The sequence below is a fragment of the Ranitomeya imitator genome, chromosome 2, assembly GCF_032444005.1.
Source record: "Ranitomeya imitator isolate aRanImi1 chromosome 2, aRanImi1.pri, whole genome shotgun sequence".
NCBI lineage: Eukaryota > Metazoa > Chordata > Amphibia > Anura > Dendrobatidae > Ranitomeya > Ranitomeya imitator.
Window position 1 is genome coordinate 520371440 of NC_091283.1, and position 22489 is coordinate 520393928.

General features: G+C 44.8%; 1 protein-coding gene across 1 annotated transcript in view; it reads left to right on the forward strand.

Annotated features, from left to right (window-relative positions):
* The first annotated feature begins 521 nt into the window (after positions 1–521).
* Positions 522–22489, forward strand: part of FAM83C (family with sequence similarity 83 member C) — a 42650-nt gene continuing 20682 nt past the window's right edge. The window contains exon 1 of the mRNA XM_069751769.1: positions 522–1236. Coding sequence (XP_069607870.1) covers positions 730–1236 — 507 coding nt within the window. The 5' untranslated portion in view covers positions 522–729. The remainder of the gene's footprint in view (positions 1237–22489) is intronic.

A 22489-nucleotide genomic window follows, 5' to 3' on the forward strand; every position in this document is an offset into this window, starting at 1 on the left:
GCCCGTCGCTGATTGGTCGCGGCAGCCAGGAAAGGCAGCTGCCAAGACCAATCAGCGACACGGGATTTCCGTGACGGAAGTTGCAGACAGAAAGATGGAAGTACCCCTTAGACAATTATATATATAGATTAAAAAGTTCCAGATTTCTCCAGTAACAATATTGCATACATTCAATCCCTTATGGACGAAATGTTTCAACACCACATGTGTCTTCCTCCAGGTCCCTTCCTCCAGCTGGCTTTGCCAAAAACTCTTTTTTATATATTTTTTGTATATATGTATATCAGCCCTTCTGTTACAGCTTGCTGAGGAACAATAGAAGGAACCATTTAGTCAGAATTGCATTGTCCAAGAAAGTAGCACATGGTTGTCAGGAAGCCTTATCTGTAGCCTGTTGGAACAAGTTGGATAGTAACTACTTCAACAGTCTTTAGCTGGGTAGGTTTACAAAAAACTCAACAAACAGGTAGCAGCGCTGGGGGTAGGGCAACATTTAGCTGGAAGATCACAAAACTAAGTTCAGTAGTTACTGGCAGATTGCAAAAGTATGAGGAAGTCTTGTGGAGTGGGAGAGATCATGTAGCTACATAGTGAAACTCATTACAAGTGACAAGTATAAAAGCAATACTGTCAGCTGATTGGCATACAACCAAGACAAAGGCCAACACACAAGTCAGAGCTTTCACCATCACCGGTTATCAGAGGAAGCCTACGGATAGTCCTGCAGTGATGCTTAATTCTGAAATAAGGAGAGGAGGTCGAACTCTTGGACAACTGAAAAGCAGAGTAGAAGACCTTAAAAACCCTTGGAGACAAAGTTCGTCATCGGTGCTGAATTACAATGAGTCTGCCCGGCTGGCCACAGATGTTTTGGTGGAACAAGGAGAGAAGGCATATCTACAGGCACTCAGTGATGAAAAAGAGTTGCCCTTTCTATCCAGCTTGGACATTGACTATATCTGCAGTAGTACCACTATTAATAAATTGGAGGATGCATTAGACAAGGATGGAGACGGTGGTGGACCTGGATTCCCTGACTCCTGTCCTTCCGAGCTGACATCTGGCACCTACTTTCCTATGATGTCTGATATTGAGGCACCCAATCTGGAGCTGGGATGGCCAGATATTCCTATTCTCACTCGTAGTAAAGGAACAGAAGTGCAAGTTATCTTCCAAAAACAGCGCAATAACATCATCAAAGACCTGATCAGATCGCTCATTACTAAAGCAAAATCGGTAAGTGCATTTTCCTCCAAAATAATTATTTGAATACATTTGTAATTCACTAGAAATAAGGTGAGAATTAGGCTTCGTTCAGACACCTCAGTGAGTTTTCTCGTAACGTAAGCAACAATCTGCCCTAGTTTCATTCGTTTTTTTGATCAGTCTGGTCAGTGAGTCAGTTTTTACCATCATAGTTTGGTCACAGGTCACAGTTTCATCTATTTTTCTAGAGATGTTTCTCAGGCTTCTGCTATTAAACAATCCATGAGAAACAGGCAGCATACGGATAGCATCAGAGTTCAGTCCGATTTTTTCACAGACCCACAGACTTGTATTGGCAAATTTGATTCGAGACTTGAATCAAAATCAGACAATCGGATAGAATTAGTCTGAGAAAAATTGATGTCTGATTTGACTATTTATCCCCAATACCTTTTCCTTGGATATGTCATTTTCAAAGCTGTCCAAGAACTTACGGTAGATATGGATATTTGGTTGGCAGGAATTTTATACCTGGTCTTAGGAATTACGTTGCCTGAATAAGTACTAAATAAATATGAATTCATGCCATCACAATTCAGAGCTACGATTTTGCGGCAAGAAACTTCCCAGTGACCATTAGTTCTTTAAGATTCCATGACCCCTGTGTTAATGATCTGAGATGAAGGAGTGGGGGGTAGGATATCGGCTTAGTTGCAACTGAATATAGTTAATTATTATTTTTTTGCAGATCTGAAGTTTCATGATAAGATCAAGATAATGTTACACGACTGCCAAATATAATAGTGAAGATTAAGGGTATGTGCACACGATGCAGATTTTGCTGCGGATCCGCAGCAGTTTCCCATGAGTTTACAGTACAATGTAAACTTATGGGAAACCAAAAACGCTGTGCCCATGCTGCGGAAAAAAACGTGCGGAAACGCAGCGTTTTATTTTCCGCAGCATGTCAATTCTTTGTGCGGAATCCGCAGCGTTTTTACATCTGCTCCAATAGAAAAGTGCAGATGTAAATCTACAGCGGAATCCGAAGAAGAAAATGGTTTCCCCTGCGGATTTATCAAATCTGCTGTGGACAAATCCGCAGAGGAGCTCTATACGTGTGCACATAGCCTAACAGGGATTGCAAATCAGCCAATGAAAATAATTTACAAATGAAATATATAATACAAATATTTGCTCTTTATTTCTTTTAGAGAGTAAACTTTTTTAAAAAAAAGAAAGAGAGGATTTTAAACCTAATAGAGTGGGAGTGGAAGGATAAAATCTGTATGAGAAACATGCAGAGGGTTACAAACAAAAGAAGGGGGGGGGGGGGGGGAGAAGTCCAAAGATGGCCATACAATGCAGACAGCTATTATTGGAACAATTGTTATAGATTATCTCCCTTAAAAACCAAAGGAATGGCCATGCTGAAATCCAACTAATTGTTTTCTTTTCTGACATCAGCCATCCGGGTAAAATTATGAGGCCATACATATTAAATAGTATGTTGGTTCTAATGAAATGGATGATAATTATCTAATATGTTTGGCAATTTCAAAGAGAATGTTTCAGCAGGTTTTTGCTGTTTAATCTTAAAGTGGCATGATGTAGAAGCAGAGGTCCTGATTCTAGTGATGTGTCACTTGTTGGACTGTTTGCTGCAGTTTTGATAAAATCCATGTTTTCTCAATAGATGTAGCAGTGGTCAGAATGCTGAGCTGTGTATTACCCTACCCCGCCCACATCCCTGATTGGCAGCTTCCTGTGTGCACTGTCAGTAAGGAGCCAATCAGTGGTGAGGGGGTGGAGTTACACAGAGTAGTCTGACTGGTCTGCACCTGAGACCTGGTCCTGCAGTGATATTCTGCTGCTGAACAAAAAACTGAATTGAAACTACAGCGCACAGCCTAATATGTGATACATTCTTGGAATCAGCGTCTCTGCCTTCACCTTATACTTTTCTCAGATTACATAGCAGAAACCTGCTGATGGATTCCCTTTCACATTATAATTCTCTTATCTGTAGGAAGCAGGACACAGAGTAGAAGGTGGTGGGCAGATTTATACAATTTTGTGCAGAGATTTCATATCTCTCATGTTTGATTAGTTTAAATCTGTGCTCTTTCTATGCTTAGGAGTCCAGTGGATGGTCCTAATGAATCCTAATTAGTGATTGGCTGATTCCTTTATGCATATGCCTTAAAGATTCTGCCCACTGGACTCCTATAGATAAAAAGAGCAGGGATATATATTAATAAAATATTGATTCTTTTCCTGCAAAGCCATATAACAATCTGCTCAGCTCCTCCATGTTCAGTGTAAAAGTTCAAATGGCTCATACGCAGGAAATGCTGTTTTCTTCCTGGGCAGCGTACAAGTTCCATATTGTGATTCTATATATTTTTTACATTTTTACAACAGTGATAAAGAAAGCATTGTGTTTTAGAATAGTGTTGCCTAGGTACAGCAATCCTTACCCAAACAGAGCCACATACAAATGCAGGTGAAGCTAGTGACAGGACTGACAAGAAAAGGCAAAGATGTCAGATCAATATTGTTACCACATGTAAATACAAGCTAGAATAAAATCCGATAAAAGGGATAGTCAAGGAACAAAGAATGCTGATGATTGCTGCTGGGCAATCATCACGGTTTCTACAGAGGCCTTCTAAATTACTTTCTGTGCACATTACACTGGGTCTAGGACTTTAGCATATCTATAGTGACCATAGAAAACAGAGTTCAACTGTCCTTTCATCTACAAGCATCATGGTACAGAGCTGGGGGAGTGTGTCAGATTGCTATATAGGTTTGGGGAAAGGAGTCAGTGTAACTTGCATTTTATTCCTTTAAAAGGGAAACTGTCAGCAGGTTTTTGATATGTAATCGGAGGACAGCATAATGTAGGGGTTAAAACACTGAATACAGGGATGTGTCACTTATTAGGCTGTGTGCTATTGTTCACTTACAATGTTTAGTGTCAGCTTTCTTAAGATCTGCTACATCTATAAACTGATTGTGTCACAACTGCTGCATCCAGTAAACTAAACTCCATGAAATCAATGTCTCTTTTCCTACATTATGCTGCTCTCAAATGAGGTAGCAAGAACCTGCTGATAGATTCCCTTTAAATCCCTGCTTATCATTATCTTAGAGGTGTAGTGGATGGTCTTATCAGTGAATGACAGCTGTCCCTGTATATACACACACACACCCCTATTACTCACTGATAAGCCCGCACACTGGCCCCTTGAGTCAAGAAGGAGCAGGGATTTCCATTAATAAATGACATGTTTCACCATTATATAAAATTATATAAATCTGCTCTGTTCCTCTTGTTCTATGATGTGCTCTGTATCACCATGCCACAATAGGAACAGCATTTTCCTGGTGAAAGGTTTTCTTTAAATTGTATTTTTCTGTTCCTCAGCTTGCATTTACTCATACCTGCTGCCACACTTTTTTTTTCCAGGGTGAGGTTACATCCTGTTGCCACATGCACATGGCACATACATATTTATTTAAATTAATAATTCTACAGACATTTCTCAATGTAACAGATAAGTGAACAACACTGTCATATATACTAGGAATGGTCCTGGTACATGGCTATTATAAAACAGAAAGGAAACGTGCAGAAATACCTACCTTCTTCTGAGGTGAAGGATTTCTATTTTTTTTTTCTTTTACCAGGATTTCTTTCAAATCCAGGCATTTGATCTAAAGAGTAGGTTACATTAGGCATAAGGTCAGCTAAATATGGGTATTATTTCCATATAACTGAGGCCCAAAATGCCATTTTCCATCTCACACACATAGAATCTGTAAACTATCTAAAGTACAGTATATTGGGGGGTCTCCTGACTAATACTCTATAAAATGGAATACAAGGATTAGGCAATGAGATTCTAACAAGCTGTTAACTTTTACAATGGTAACCAGGGTAAATATCGGGTTACTAAGCGCGGCCCTGCGCTTAGTAACCCAATATTTACCATGGTTACAAGTGAACACATCGCTGGATCGGAGTCACACACGCCGATCCAGCGATGACAGCGGGTGATCAGCGACCAAAAAAAGGTCCTGATCATTCCCCAGCGACCAACGATCTCCCAGCAGGGATACCTCATTTATATTTTTTTTATGTTTAGGCGCTTTTATACGATAAAAACTATTTTATAGAAAAAATAATTATTTTTGCATCGCTTTATTCTGAGGACTATAACTTTTTTATTTTTTGCTGATGATGCTGTATGGCGGCTCGTTTTTCGCGGGACAAGATGACGTTTTCAGCGGTACCATGGTTATTTATATCCGTCTTTTTGATCGCGTGTTATTCCACTTTTTGTTCGGCGGTATGATAATAAAGCGTTGTTTTTTGCCTCGTTTTTTTTTTTTCTTACGTTGTTTACTGAAGGGCTTAACTAGTGGGACATTTTTATAGGTTGGGTCGTTACGGACGCGGCGACACTAAATATGTGTACTTTTAATGTTTGTTTTTCTTATTTAGATAAAGAAATGTATTTATGGTAATAATATTTTTTTTTCATCTTTAGTTAGGAATTTTTTTTTTTTTTTTTTTACACATGTGGAAATTTTTTTTTTTACCTTGTCCCAGGGGGGGACATAACAGATCGCTGATCTGACAATTTGCACAGCACACTGTCAGATCAGCAATCTGACTTACAGCAATGCAGGCTTACCAAGCGCCTGCTCTGAGCAGGCACTTGGTAAGCCCCCTCCCTCCCTGCAGGACCCGGATGTCGTGGCCATTTTGGATCCAGGCCTGCTGCAGGGAGGAGGAGGTAAGAGACCCTCGCAGCAACGTGATCACATCGCGTTGCTGCGGGGGTCTCAGGGAAGCCCGCAGGGAGCCCCCTCCCTGCGTGATGCTTCCCTATACCGCCGGCACACCGCGATCATGTTTGATCGCAGTGTGCCAGGGGTTAATGTGCCGGGGGCGGTCCATGACCACTCCTGGCACATAGTGTCGGATGTCAGCTTCCGTCCTTGGGAAGTAAGGCCCACCCCACATGGACGGAATAGTACGTCCAATGGAAGAAAGGGGTTAAAGAATATTTTGGTATTATTTTTACTCTGTCTGGCAATGAGTCTCTCTGTCTCAATTTTTGCTGCCTTGATTTGCTTTTTACAGAATTTATTTAATTTTCTATATTTATTTAATGCCTCCTCACTACCTACTTCCTTTAATTCTCTAAATGCTTTCTTTTTGTCACTTATTGCGCCCCTTACAGCTCTATTTAGCCATATTGGTTTCCTCCTATTTCTAGCATGTTTATTCCCGTACGGTATATACTGTGCACAGGTCCTATCCAGGATGCTAATAAACGTCTCCCATTTTCTTTGTGTATTTTTATGTCTCGGGATATCGTCCCAGTTAATTGCACCAAGATCATCTCTTATCCATTGGAAATTTGCCCTCCTGAAGTTTAGTGTCCTTGTAACCCCTCTACTACACATCTTATTAAAGGATACATGAAAACTTATTATTTTGTGATCACTATTTCCCAGGTGACCCCCAACCCTTATATTTGATATGCGGTCTGGCCTGTTGGTTAATATTAGGTCTAGCAGTGCCCCCCTTCTTGTTGGGTCCTGAACCAGTTGTGAAAGGTAATTGTCTCTCATAGTTGTCAAAAACCGATTACCTTTTCTGGAACTGCAGGTTTCTGTTCCCCAATCTATTTCAGGGTAGTTGAAGTCCCCCATAATATTGACTTCTCCTTGAGTCACAGCTTCATCTATTTGCTTTACAAGGATATTCTCTGTTGCTTCCAATATTTTTGGAGACTTATACAAACCCCTATCTGGAAATGTATAATTTTTTCCCCCTCCCCTTATCTCCACCCACAGGGACTCTACATTTTCATTAGATTCACCTCTATTATCACACAGGATGGGTTTTAAGGACGATTTTACATATATACACACCCCTCCCCCTCGCCTATCCATTCGGTCATTTCTGAACAGACTATAGCCCTGTAAGTTAATAGCCCAGTCATGACTCTCGTCCAGCCATGTCTCAGATATCCCCAATGATCTTTTGCACTGCACAATGTTTTGCTCGTTCATCCTGTGATCGGCCACCAGTTTTCTTTAGAAAGGTCATTGAAAATCTTTCAGTAAAAGCAGCAAGTAATTACCTGAAGAGCTCATGTCATTGGATAGGAAGTCAACATGTCAGATACCAGTGGGCACTAATGGATTACTGGGAATTGAACTGTAAAGTCATGCTTACTTCTTTTCTTTTACATTTCCTACTTTAGGGCAGTTTTTGTAAAATAGAGGAAACCCATTTAAAGGGGTTGTCCGGAACTTTAATATTGATGGCCTCTCCTTAGCCAAATAGCACTCAACCAATATAGATGGCACAAGCTGTTGAGCTCAGGGATTAGCTGCAGTGGTGGTGATCTACGCTTAGTCGTAACATTACCCCTGTAAACAGAACACAGCCGGCGATGTATCAGGCGAGTCTGTGTACTATCTAGTTTTGTTATTTCACATAACAGCAAAAGCTTCGGGAGTCAGGACCACTTTTCTAAAAGTGGAAAACCCCTTTAACATTTGAACATCTTTTTTATGGCTTCATAGATCTGTACCTGATCTATGTTTTGTAACCATTATATTGTGAATATTATGAATTAATATGCAGTCGCGTTACGGTATTCTAAAACTGGTCTGATACAGATCCAAAACTCCAAAACTGGAAAGTTAGACTTGAGATGAGAAGCAATCCTGCCTAGGGAAATAAACATAGATCATAGCATATGATGATCATCTTCAGTTAAGAACCAGTCACATGAAGCAACTGCCTGTACTACCAGTGTGGGGTGTCATACAGGTAAACATGACTCAGACACCTGCAGGGAAACTCACAAGTTTCAGCATTAATGATAAACTGGAAATGAGTCACAGAAGCAAAATGTTATTATAATAAGCTCACGTGCCAGAATTCAATGTAGTGTCCATACACATTAGAGCAAGATTAGCCAGACTCACTGATTTAAGCTGGGCCAGGAAATGACTTATGTAAATGGGGGTCTTGTGAGTCTTTCCCGACACATGATGTCAGCTGCCAAAGGAGATTTCTGACTCAACTCTGACTCAGTCATGTGCCTGGTTTGGCGTTTTTTTTTTTTTTTTTTAAACGACAGTTCAAAAGACGAACATTTCTGACAGTCACTCTTAGGCCGGGGTCACACTTGCCTATGCAATGCGAGAAACTCGCATGAGTTTCTCACATCAATACTCGGCATAGCAACCAGCACTCGGGCCCGAAGCGTGCGGCTGCATGTATTTCTATGCAGCCGCACACTCCGGTCCCGAGTGCCAGCGGCTGTGCCGGATATTGATGCAAGAGACTCGTGCGAGTGTGACCTCAGCCTTAGGTTTTTTCATCCTGATGAAGAGGTCATACAGAACCTTGAAATGTGTTGACCTGTAAAACCTGTTTAATAAAACTCCTTTGATTTTATTCTGCCATCAAGCTTTTTCCATGGTCTGACAGGGGGTCCCAACCGATGACTTATAGGTACATCATGGCGTCATGCAGGAGTTGTGCCAGCACGATCACAGCCGACTCACTGCCCAGCTTTTTAACTCCATAAATGCCACAATTGATATCAATTGCAACTTTTAGGAAGCTGGGAAAGGCTCCATCTCCCTTCCAATTAGTGCTACCATGACGTCAACATGAGGGCACGACGGTTGCCATGGCAACCCAAGGTAGTCATGGCGACCTCCGAGTTTTCCAGCGATGGTGGTCTGCATAGTCCATGCCAGGAGCATGGCCAAAGAGGCTTCTGTCAGTGCAGCACTGAGAGGCATAATGCATTGCAGTGCTGATGTAGTGCAATGCATTTTACCAGCGAACAGCGTAATAAAAGTAAAAGTCCCATAGAGGGACTAAGTAAAAAAGTAAAAAAAATTGCAAAAATATTTTTTAGAAATCACAAAATAATAATAAAATGAATAATATTATACCCATAAATATGTATGTATATATATATATATATATATATATATATATACTAGATGGTGGCCCAATTCTAACGTATCGGGTATTCTAGAATATGTAGATAGTATACAGCACAGGCTACGTACTATATTGCACAGTGATGTAGTATATAACACAACCGACGTAGTATCTAACATAGCTACGTAATATATAACAGAGCTACATAGTATGTAACACAGCGTATGTAGTATATAGCAGAGCTACATAGTATATAACACAGCCACATAGTATATAACATAGCCACGTAGTGTATTGCACAGGTATGTAGTATATTGGTTATCCACGTAGTATATAGCAGAGCCACGTAGTATATAACATAGCCACGTAGTATATTGTAGAGCCACGCAGTATATTGCACAGGCACGTAGTATAATGCACAGCCACGTAGTATATAACACAGTCACGTAGTGTATTGCACAGCTACATAGTGTATTGCACAGCTACGTAGTGTATTGCACAGCTATGTAGTATATTGGTCAGCGACGTAGTATATAGCAGAGCCATGTAGTATATAACATAGCCACGTAGTATATTGTAGAGGCACGTAGTATATTGCATAGCTACATAGTATATTGCACAGCCACGTAGTATATAACAGAGCCATGTAGTATATTGCACAGTCGATGTTGTATATTGCCCAACTACATAGTATATAGCAGAGATGTAGTATATAACAGAGCCCACGCAGTATGTAACACAACCCACGTAGTATACGCAGCCCACATAGTATATAGCAATGTGGGCACTATATGCGTGGTTAAAAAAGACTTAAAATAAAAAATAAACATATACTCACCTTCCGAAGAGCCCTTGAATTCCTGGCGCCTGTGTGCGGTGCACGCGGCAGCTTCCGGTTCCAGGGTTGGTATGAACGCAGGACCTGTGATGATGTCGTGGTCACATGACCGTGACATCATGGAAGGTCCTTCTCGCATAGCATCCTTGGCACCGGAACCTGCCGCATGCACTGCCGAGGACAGCGTGACGTCGGAGAGTGAGAATAACCTTTTTTTTTATTATCATTATTTGTAACATTATATCTGTTTACTATTGATGCTGCATACGTAGTATTAATAGTAAAAAGTTGGTCACACAGGGTTAATAGCAGCGTTAATGGAGTGCGTTACACCGCAGTCCATTAACACTGGCATTATCACTGTGTGAGCGCTCAATGCTGACTGCAGGGCAGTAAAGCAGCGGCCATTTCGCTGCCAGACTATGGCCATCGCTGATTGGTCATGGCAATGGTCGTGGGCGTTTTGCCACGACCAATCAGCGACTTGGATTTTCATGACAGACAGAGGCCGCGACCAATGAATATCTGTGACAGAAAGACCGACAGAAATACAGACAGACAAACGGAAGTGACCCTTAGACAATTATATATATATATGTATATGTATATATATATATATATATATATATATATATATATATATATGCACTGCTCAAAAAATAAAGGGAAAACTAAAATATCTTAAATGAAATATTCCAGTTGCAAATTTTTATTCATTGCGTAGTGGAATGTGTCAGAACAATAAAACATAAAAATGATCAATGTAAATCAAGATGAATATCCCATGGAGGTCTGGATTTGGAATGATACTCAAAATAAAAGGGGAAAATCAAATTACAGGCTGATCCAACTTCAGTGGAAATGCCTCCTGACAAGGAAAATATGTTCAGTATTGTGTGTGGCCTCCACGTGGCTGTATGACCTACCAACTGTACAACGCCTGGGCATGCTCCTGATGAGGTGGCATATGGTCTCCTGGGGATCTCCTCCCAGACCTGGACTAAAGCATCCACCAACTCCTGGACAGTCAGTGGTGCAATGTGATGTTGGTGGATGAAGCGAGAAATGATGTCCCAGAAGTGCTCAATCGGATTCAGGTCTGGGGAATGGGCGGGCCAGTCCATAGCTTCAATGCCTTCATCTTGCTGCTGATACACTCCAGCCACATGAGGTCTGGCATTGTCCTGCATTAGGAGGAACCCAGGGCCAACTGCACCAGCATATGGTCTCACAAGGGGTCTGAGGATCTCATCTCGGTACCTAATGGCAGTCAGGGTAACTCTGGCGAGCACATGGAGGGCTGTGCGGCCCTCTAAAGAAATGCCACCCCACAGCATTACTGACCCACTGCCAAACCGGTCATGCTGAAGGATGTTGCAGGCAGCAGATCGCTCTCCATGGTATCTCCAGACTCTGTAATGTCTGTCACATGTGTTCAGCGTGAACCTGCTTTCATCTGTGAGGAGCACAGGGCGCCAGTGGAGAATTTGATAATCCTGGTGTTCTATGGCAAATGCCAAGCATCCTGCACGGTGTTGGGCTGTGAGCACAACCCCATCTGTGGACGTCGGGCATGCAGACCATCCTCATGGAGATGGTTTCTAACCATTTGTGCAGACACATGCACATTTGTGGCCTGCTGGAGATCATTTTGCAGGGCTCTGGCAGTGCTCCTCCTTTTCCTCCTTGCACAAAGGCTGAGGTAGCGGTCCTGCTGATGGGTTGTTGCCCTCCTACGGCCCCCTCCACATCTCTTGGTGTACTGGCCTGTCTACTGGTAGCGCCTCCAGCCTCTGGACACTACACTGACAGACACAGCAAACCTTCTTGTCACAGCTTGCATTGATGTACCATCCTCGATGAGCTGCACTACCTGAGCCACTTGTGTGGATTGTAGAGTCCGTCTCATGTTACCACGAATGTGAAAGCACAACCAACATTCAAAAGTGACCAAAACATCAGCCAGAAAGCATTCATACTGAGATGTGGTCTGTGGTCCCCACCTGCAGAACCTCTCCTTTATTGAGGGTGTTTTGATAATTGTTTTCTATTCCATTTACACAACAGCATGTGAAATTGATTGGCAAACAGTGTTGCTTCCTAAGTGGACAGTTTGATTTCACAGAAGTTTGATTTACTTGGAGTTATATTCTGTTGTTTAAGTGTTTCCTTTGTTTCCTAGATGGTGGCCCGATTCTAACGCATCGGGTATTCTAGAATATGCATGTCCACGTAGTATATAGCACAGCCCACGTAGTATATTGCCCAGCCACGTAGTATATTGCCCAGCCATGTAGTATATTGCCCAGCCACGTAGTATATTGCCCAGCCACGTAGTATATTACCCAGTCACATAGTATATTGCCCAGCCACATTGTATATTGCCCAGCCACATTGTATATTGCCCAGCCACGTAGTATATTGCACAGCCCACGTAGTATATTGCCCAGCCACATAGTATATTGCCCAGCCACGTAGTATATTGCACAACCCATGTAGTATATTGCCCAGCCACGTAGTATATTGCTCAGCCACGTAGTATATTGCACAGCCCACATAGTATTTTGCCCAGCCACGTAGTATATTGCCCAGCAACGTAGTATATTGCCCAGCCACGTAGTATATTGCCCAGTCACGTAGTATATTGCCCAGCCACGTAGTATATTGCCCAGCCACATAGTATATTGCCCAGCCACGTAGTATATTGCACAGCGACGAAGTATATTGCCCAGGCACGTAGTATATTACCCAGTGACGTAGTACATTGCCCAGTGATGTAGTATATTGCCCAGTCACCTAGTATATTGCCCAGTCACGTAGTATATTGCCCAGTCACGTAGTATATTGCCCAGTGACATAGTATATTGCCCAGTGACGTAGTATACAGCACAGAGCCACGTAGTATATTGCACAGCGATGTAGTATACAGCACAGAGCCACGTAGTATATTGCCCAGCTACGTAGTATATTGGCCAGTCACGTATGTCACAGGTTAAAAATTACAAAATAAACGTATACTCACCTTCCGAGGGCCCCTTGTAGTTCGGTCACATGACCGTGACGTCATGGGAGGTCCTTCTCACGCAGGTGCGCAGGGCCTGTGATGACGTCGCGGTCACATGACCGTGACGTCATGGCAGGTTCTTCTCGCGCAGGACCTGTGATGACGTTGCGGTCACATGACCGTGACATCATGGCAGGTCCTTCTCCCATACCATCCTTGGAACGGAACCTGCCGCTTGCATGGAGCGGTCACCGGAGCATCGCGAAAGGTGAGTATATAATGATTTTTTATTTATTTTTAATCATTTTTAACATTAGATGTTTTTACTATTGACGCTGCATAGGCAGCATCAATAGTAAAAACTTGGTCACACAGGGTTAATAGCGGCAGTAAAGGAGTGAGTTACCCACGGCATAACGCAGTCCGTTACCGCTGGCATTAACCCTGTGTGAGAGGTGACTGCGGGGAGTATGGCGCGGGCGGCGGGCGTTGACTGCAAGGGAGGGACTAATCAGACTGGGGTCGTCGCTGATTGGTCGCGGCAGTCATAACAGGCTGGAGAGGAGACATCGCTGGAGCTGGGTGTCGGTGAATATTTCCTGGCAAGCGGGGGGGGAGGGCGCACAGGGGATGGGAGGCGGGAGGGGACGCAGAAACTTTGTTTTTAAGGGGAAAGAAAAAAAAAAGATTATTCATTCCTTCTCTCCAGCAAACGCTGCTGGAGAGAAGAAATGAATGGGGCTTCAGCACCACACGCGGGGGGGACAGCACTTACAGTAGCGCTGTCTCCTGCATGGCACACGGACTGCACACGGACAGCATCCGTGTGCGGTACGTGTTTTACACGGACCCATTGACTTTAATGGGTCCGTGTGATCTGTGCGTTCCCACAAACATTGACATGTCTCCGTGTTTTTCAAACGGAAACACGGTCTGTGAAAACACGCTGACATGTGCAGAGACACATTGATTTTAATGTGTCTACGTGAGTCAGTGTCTCCGGTACGTGAGGAAACTGTCACCTCACGTACCGGAGCCACTGACGTGTGAAATTGGCCTTAGGTATATGTAGTTTCCAAAATGGTGCGACTTGGTTCTACTGTTTAGGCACATCAGGGGCTCTGCAAACGTGATATGGCATTCACTATCTATTCCAGCCAATTTTGCGATCCAAAAGTTAAATGTTGTTCCTTCCCTTTTGAGACTCTGCTGTGTGCCCAAACAGTAGTTTTCCACCACATATGGGGTATTGGCATACTTAGAAGAGCTCGTACAACTAGAGTTGAGCGACCTTGACCTTTTTAGAGTCGAGCCGGGTTTTGCGAAACCCGACTATGTCCAAAGTCGGGTCGAGTGAAATCGGCCGATTATGACGTAAAGTCGGGATCGACCGAAACACGAAACCCAATGCAAGTCAATGGGGCAGCATAGTCGGCAGTGAGTGGGGGCCAGGAAAACACCTAGAGTACCCATTTTAATGTCAAAACCATCCATTCTTCTTAATGAAGCTTGTCAAGCGTAATTTACCTTATAATAATTGGAAGGCATTTGAAATTGGGGGTCATTTGGCTAAAGTTGTGGGGGGTAGGGCTGGTTCAAGTAATTAGTGGGCCCAGGAAATCTGGACCACGTCACGGCAGTGGAGCAGGGAGAGGTAAGTATTTCAACTTTGCAAGTGCTGTGAACCTGAGCAAGCAGGGGGGGCCCACTCGTTGGCATTGGCACTGGCACAGGGCCCCTCAAAGTACAGCGGTGTGTTTGCACGGCGGGGGCGCCTCCCACCGGCAGCAACACTTTTGCGTACTATGAGAGGCCCTGTGCCAGTGACGTCGCCAACTAGTATTCCTCCCCCCACCTGATGAAGGAACCTGCACTTTCATCTGCACCTTCCTCTTTGTCCCCGTGTAAGGTGGTATGGTATGCGGGAAGAGCAACCTGACTTTCAGCAGGGTCACAATGTTGTTGTGTAGCGTGCACGGGGAATGTTGCGTTATGGGTCAATGTACCAGCAGACTCATCTATCACTGGCTGGGCAATGGGCACGATGAAGTGGAAACACAGATATAGGCCCAAAGAAGAAAGTGGGCTAAATGCAGTTCAAAATTGGTAACACAGGAATAACCAGGGGGCATTGCAGTGGAGGACAACTGGAATGAGAGGCTGACACAGAGAGTAGGGCCAAATCAGTAAGTAGTCGAAATGCAGTTCAAAATTGGCAACCGTAGTAAACAGGCGGCACAGCTTTGTTCAGTGGAGGAGAACAGCAAGGAGTGGCAGACACCGATAGTAGGCCCCAACCCAACTAGTAGGCCAAATGCAGTCTAACATTAACAACTACTTAACGAGAGGCTGAAAATGGAATTTCAGGACAGGAAACCAGGAGAACAGCAAGGAGTGGCAGACACCGATAGTAGGCCCCAAACCAACTAGTACGCCAAATGCAGTTGTTCCATTTAACCACAATTTAATGAGAGCCTGAAGATAGAAGCTCAGGAAAGGCAACCTGGGGAACACCTTGGAGTGTAACACACCATCTCTCTCCACCCCATACCCATTTTGTAGGCCTAATGCTGTGTACTTTTCTACAACTACTAAACGAGAGTCGGAAGACCGAAGCAATGGCAAGGAAACCTGGGGAACACCTTGGAGTGTAACACACCATCTCTCTCCACCCCATTCCCCATTTTTTAGGCCTAATGCAGCCTACTTTCCGACACCTACTAAACGAGAGCATGAAGATCGAAGCTCAGGAAAGGCAACCTGGGGAACACCTTGGAGTGTAACACACCATCTCTCTCCACCCCATACCCATTTTTTAGGCCTAATGCAGTGTACTTTTCTACAACTACTAAACGAGAGTCGGAAGACCGAAGCAATGGCAAGGAAACCTGGGGAACACCTTGGAGTGTAACACACCATCTCTCTCCACCCCATTCCCCATTTTTTAGGCCTAATGCAGCCTACTTTCCGACACCTACTAAACGAGAGCATGAAGATCGAAGCTCAGGAAAGGCAACCTGGGGAACACCTTGGAGTGTAACACACCATCTCTCTCCACCCCATACCCATTTTGTAGGCCTAATGCTGTGTACTTTTCTACAACTACTAAACGAGAGTCGGAAGACCGAAGCAATGGCAAGGAAACCTGGGGAACACCTTGGAGTGTAACACACCATCTCTCTCCACCCCATACCCAATTTGTAGGCCTAATGCAGCCTACTTTCCGACACCTACTAAACGAGAGCATGAAGATCGAAGCTCAGGAAAGGCAACCTGGGGAACACCTTGGAGTGTAACACACCATCTCTCTCCACCCCATACCCATTTTGTAGGCCTAATGCTGTGTACTTTTCTACAACTACTAAACGAGAGTCGGAAGACCGAAGCAATGGCAAGGAAACCTGGGGAACACCTTGGAGTGTAACACACCATCTCTCTCCACCCCATACCCAATTTGTAGGCCTAATGCAGCCTACTTTCCGACACCTACTAAACGAGAGCATGAAGATCGAAGCTCAGGAAAGGCAACCTGGTGAAAACCTTGGAGTGTAACACAACCTGTCTCTACACCCCATACCAAATTTGTAGGCCTAATGCAGCGTAGTTTCCACCAACTACTAAACGAGAGCCGGAAGATCGAAGCTCATGAAAGGCAACCCGGGGAACACCTTGGAGTGTAACACAACCTCTCTCTACACCACGAAAGGGCTGATTCTTAGGAAGGAAGGCTGTTGTAAATAAGCATTGCGCGTCCGAGGGTGATTATATTCTTATTCGGTATCTACTCACCCTCGGACGCGCCATGCTTCTTGATTTGTAATTAATGTTTATTTGCAATGTGCTTTTGACTTACTCAATTATTTTTTTAATTATTGATTTTATTAAATTAATAGTTTAACATCTTATTGGAAATAATTTAAAGGAGACGCGACAGGACAACACTCGGTGGATGCCATATCTGTGTTAACAACTCCAAAAAACTTTCAGTTAACTTCTTGCAGGAGAAAGAAATTGTAGCTGTTGGACCTTTGTAGTACAGTTCCAGATATTTGTTGTGTGTTTGTTTTGATTGTTAAAATGTCTGCATTTGAGATCTCAACACGATCTTATTTTTTATAATCAAATTAATTTTTTAAATATTTTATTAGGTTGGTTCAAGGGGTACACGGGCCGCAGTAGACAGGTCAGTGGAGGCCTAGTGGAAGGAGGGACCGCAGATGCGCCACTGTTTCACCCATACACAATTAGTAGGCCTAATGCAGCGTAGTTTCCAACAGCTAATAAACGAGAGCCGGAAGATCGAAGCTCAGGAAAGGCAACCTGGGGAACACCTTGGAGTGTAACACAACCTCTCTCTACACCACGGAAGGGCTGATTCTTAGGAAGGAAGGCTGTTTTAAATAAGCATTGCGCGTCCGAGGGTGATTATATTCTTATTCGGTATCTACTCACCCTCGGACGCGCCATGCTTCTTGATTTGTAATTAATGTTTATTTGCAATGTGCTTTTGACTTACTCAATTATTTTTTTAATTATTGATTTTATTAAATTAATAGTTTAACATCTTATTGGAAATAATTTAAAGGAGACGCGACAGGACAACACTCGGTGGATGCCATATCTGTGTTAACAACTCCAAAAAACTTTCAGTTAACTTCTTGCAGGAGAAAGAAATTGTAGCTGTTGGACCTTTGTAGTACAGTTCCAGATATTTGTTGTGTGTTTGTTTTGATTGTTAAAATGTCTGCATTTGAGATCTCAACACGATCTTATTTTTTATAATCAAATTAATTTTTTTTATATTTAATGATGTTGGTTCAAGGGGTACACGGGCAGCAATAGACAGGTCAGTGGAGGCCTAGTGGAAGGAGTGACGGCAGACAGGCATCAAAGGCCTAACATTGGGCTGGCTGTAGGCAAGTTAAAATTGGTTCCAGGGGAACACGGCCATCAGTGGCCTGGTCAGTGTAGTTGTAGTTGAAAGAACGGGACGCAGACAGGCTTCGAAGGCCTAACATAATAACATAGGGCTGGCTGTAGGCAAGTTAAAATTGGTTCCAGGGGAACACGGCCATCAGTGGCCTGGTCAGTGTAGTTGTAGTTGAAAGAACGGGACGCAGACAGGCTTCGAAGGCCTAACATAACAAACTTGGGCTGGCTGTAGGCACTTTTAAATTGGTTCCAGGGGTACACGGGCAGCAGTGGTCTGGTCAGTGGAAGTCTAGTGGAAGGAGTGACCGCAGACAGGCTTCCAAGGCCTAACATAACAAACTTGGGCTGGCTGTAGGCATTTTTAAATTGGTTCCAGGGGTACATGGGCAGCAGTGGTCTGGTCAGTGGAAGTCTAGTGGAAGGAGTGACCGCAGACAGGCTTCCAAGGCCTAACATAACAAACTTGGGCTGGCTGTAGGCACTTTTAAATTGGTTCCAGGGGTACACGGGCAGCAGTGGTCTGGTCTGTGGAAGTCTAGTGGAAGGAGTGACCGCAGACAGGCTTCGAAGGCCTAACATAACAAACTTGGGCTGGCTGTAGGCACTTTTAAATTGGTTCCAGGGGTACACGGGCAGCAGTGGTCTGGTCAGTGGAAGTCTAGTGGAAGGAGTGACGGCAGACAGTCTTCGAAGGCCTAACATAACAAAATTGGGCTGACTGTAGGCACTTTTAAATTGGTTCCAGGGTAACACGGCCAGCAGTGGCCTGGTCAGTGTAGTAGTTGTAGAAAGAAGGGACCGCAGACAGGCTTCGAAGGCCTAACATAACAAAAATGTCAAAACAATGGTATTGTCAGTGCCAGGCATTGAAGGATGTCAGCGCCTAGACTACACATTGGTGAAGCTGTGAGAGATAATTTTGCTAGTGGTAGAGCACTGTTTGAGCTGGGGGGGAACTGTCTTGTGGCCGGCGGTACAGGCACAGGGCCCCTCATATTACAACGGTGTGTCTGACGTTGGGTGCGCACCACCACCGCCAGAGACACTTTATTGTACTATGAGGGACCCAGTGGCAGTGCCGTCGACCAAAAGCGGCCACACCCACCTCTTCAGACAAACAGCACTCTCAAGGGTCCAAGCGCAAAGTGGCGATAGCACGGCCCCGTGTGGGGAGTTTGGCCATTTCGTGAGGTGGAAACATGTCGTATGCTGGACAATCAGGTGAAGAAAATTACGAGATTGGAAAAGTCATTCAGAATAGTCCACAGGCAAGACCTTTTCATAGGAAAGCTAGGTGTCAGCCGGGCAGGGTGGGGCAAAAGATTTTGAAATCCAGTTGTGGTTCATTTTAATGAAGGTTAGATCATCTACATTTTGGGTAGCCAGACGAGTCCTTTTTTCTGTTAGTATTGAACCTGCAGCACTGAATACTCTTTCTGATAGGACACTAGCTGCCGGGCAAGCAAGCTCCTGCAATGCATATTCTGCCAATTCTGGCCAGGTGTCTAATTTGGATGCCCAGTAATCAAATGGGAATGACGGTTGAGGGAGAACGTCGATAAGGGATGAAAAATAGTTTGTAACCATACTGGACAAATGTTGTCTCCTGTCACTTTGAATTGATGCTGCAGTACCTGTCCTGTCTGCGGTCATAGAAAAATCACTCCACAACCTGGTCAGAAAACCCCTCTGGCCAACGCCACTTCTGATTTCTGCCCCTCTAACACCTCTGGTCTGCTGGCCCCTGGAGCTCGTGTGAGAACGATCACGGGCGCTGTGTGCAGGGAATGCCAGAAGCAAACGGTCAACAAGAGTTGATTGTTTTGTTGCTAATATTAGTTCCAAGTTCTCATGTGGCATAATATTTTGCAATTTGCCTTTATAGCGAGGATCAAGGAGGCAGGCCAACCAGTAATCGTCATCGTTCATCATTTTTGTAATGCGTGTGTCCCTTTTGAGGATACGCAAGGCATAATCCGCCATGTGGGCCAAAGTTCCCGTTGTCAAATCTGCGGTTGTGCTTGGTTGAGGGGCAGTTGCAGGCAAATCTACGTCACTTGTGTCCCTCAAAAAACCAGAACCCGGCCTTGCCACGCCACCAATTTCCCGTGCCCCCGGGAAAGCTTCCTCATTAAAAATATACCCATCCCCATCATCCTCCTCATCCTCCACCTCCTCTTCGCCCGGTACCTCGTCATGTACACTGCCCTGACCAGACAATCGCTGACTGTCATCAAGGCTTTCCTCTTCCTCTGGTGCAGACACCTGATCCTTTATGTGCGTCAAACTTTGCATCAGCAGACGCATTAGGGGGATGCTCATGCTTATTATGGCGTTGTCTGCACTAACCAGCCGTGTGCATTCCTCAAAACACTGAAGGACTTGACACATGTCTTGAATCTTCGACCACTGCACACCTGACAACTCCATGTCTGCCATCCTACTGCCTGCCCGTGTATGTGTATCCTCCCACAAAAACATAACAGCCCGCCTCTGTTCGCACAGTCTCTGAAGCATGTGCAGTGTTGAGTTCCACCTTGTTGCAACGTCTATGATTAGGCGATGCTGGGGAAGGTTCAAAGAACGCTGATAGGTCTGCATACGGCTGGAGTGTACAGGCGAACGGCGGATATGTGCGCAAAGTCCACGCACTTTGAGGAGCAGGTCGGATAACCCCGGATAACTTTTCAGGAAGCACTGCACCACCAGGTTTAAGGTGTGAGCCAGGCAAGGAATGTGTTTCAGTTGGGAAAGGGAGATGGCAGCCATGAAATTCCTTCCGTTATCACTCACTACCTTGCCTGCCTCAAGATCTACAGTGCCCAGCCACGACTGCGTTTCTTGCTGCAAGAACTCGGACAGAACTTCCGCGGTGTGTCTATTGTCGCCCAAACACTTCATAGCCAATACAGCCTGCTGACGTATGCCAGTAGCTGCCCCATAATGGGAGACCTGGTGTGCAACAGTGGCAGGTGCGGATGGAGTGTTTGTGCGACTGCGGTCTGTGGACGAGCTCTTGCTTCTGCAGGAGGACGAGGAGGAGGAGGAGGGGGTGCGAACGGCTACAGACAACTGTTTACTAGACCGTGGGCTAGGCAGAACTGTCCCAAACTTGCTGTCCCCTGTGGACCCTGAATCCACCACATTTACCCAGTGTGCCGTGATCGACACGTAACGTCCCTGGCCATGCCTACTGGTCCATGCATCTGTTGTCAGGTGCACCTTTGTGCTCACAGATTGCCTGAGTGCATGGACGATGCGCTCTTTAACATGCTGGTGGAGGGCTGGGATGGCTTTTCTGGAAAAAAAGTGTCGACTGGGTAGCTCGTAGCGTGGTACAGCGTAGTCCATCAGGTCTTTGAAAGCTTTGCTTTCAACTAACCGGTAGGGCATCATCTCTAACGAGATTAGTCTAGCTATGTGGGCGTTCAAACCCTGTGTACGCGGATGCGAGGCTAAGTATTTCCTTTTTCTAACCATAGTCTCATGTAGGGTGAGCTGGACTGGAGAGCTGGAGATCGTGGAACTAGCGGGGGTGCCGGTGGACATGGCAGACTGAGAGACGGTGGGAGATGGTATTGTTGCCGCCGGTGCCCTAGATGCAGTGTTTCCTACTACGAAACTGGTGATTCCCTGACCCTGACTGCTTTGGCCTGGCAAAGATACCTGCACAGATACAGCAGGTGGTGCGCTAAATGGTGGTCCTACACTGCCGGAAGGGATGTTGCGTTGATGACTAGCTTCATTGGCCGAGGGTGCAACAACCTTAAGGGACGTTTGGTAGTTAGTCCAAGCTTTCAAATGCATGGTGGTTAAATGTCTATGCATGCAACTAGTATTGAGACTTTTCAGATTCTGACCTCTGCTTAAGGAAGTAGAACATTTTTGACAGATGACTTTGCGCTGATCAATTGGATGTTGTTTAAAAAAATGCCAGACTGCACTCTTTCTAGCATCGGATACCTTTTCAGGCATTGCAGACTGAGCTTTAACCGGATGGCCACGCTGTCCTCCACCAGGTTTTGGCTTTGCCACGCGTTTTGGGCAAGATACGGGCCCGGCAGATGGAACCTGTGGCGATGTTGATGCCTGCTGCGGCCCCTCCTCCTCCTCTGCTTCAGAACTGCTGCCGCCTGCACCCTGTTCCCCCAATGGCTGCCAATCGGGGTCAAGAACTGGGTCATCTAATAACTCTTCTTGTACCTCCTGCGCAACTTCGTCTGTGTCACCGTGTCGTTCGGTGGTATAGCGTTCGTGATGGGGCAACATAGTCTCATCAGGGTCTGATTCTTGATCAGCACCCTGCGAGGGCAATGTTGTGGTCTGAGTCAAAGGACCAGCATAGTAGTCTGGCTGTGGCTGTGCGTCAGTGCACTCCATGTCAGATTCAATTTGTAATGGGCATGGACTGTTAACTGCTTCACTTTCTAAGCCAGGGACGGTATGTGTAAAGAGCTCCATGGAGTAACCCGTTGTGTCGCCTGCTGCATTCTTCTCTGTTGTTGTTTTT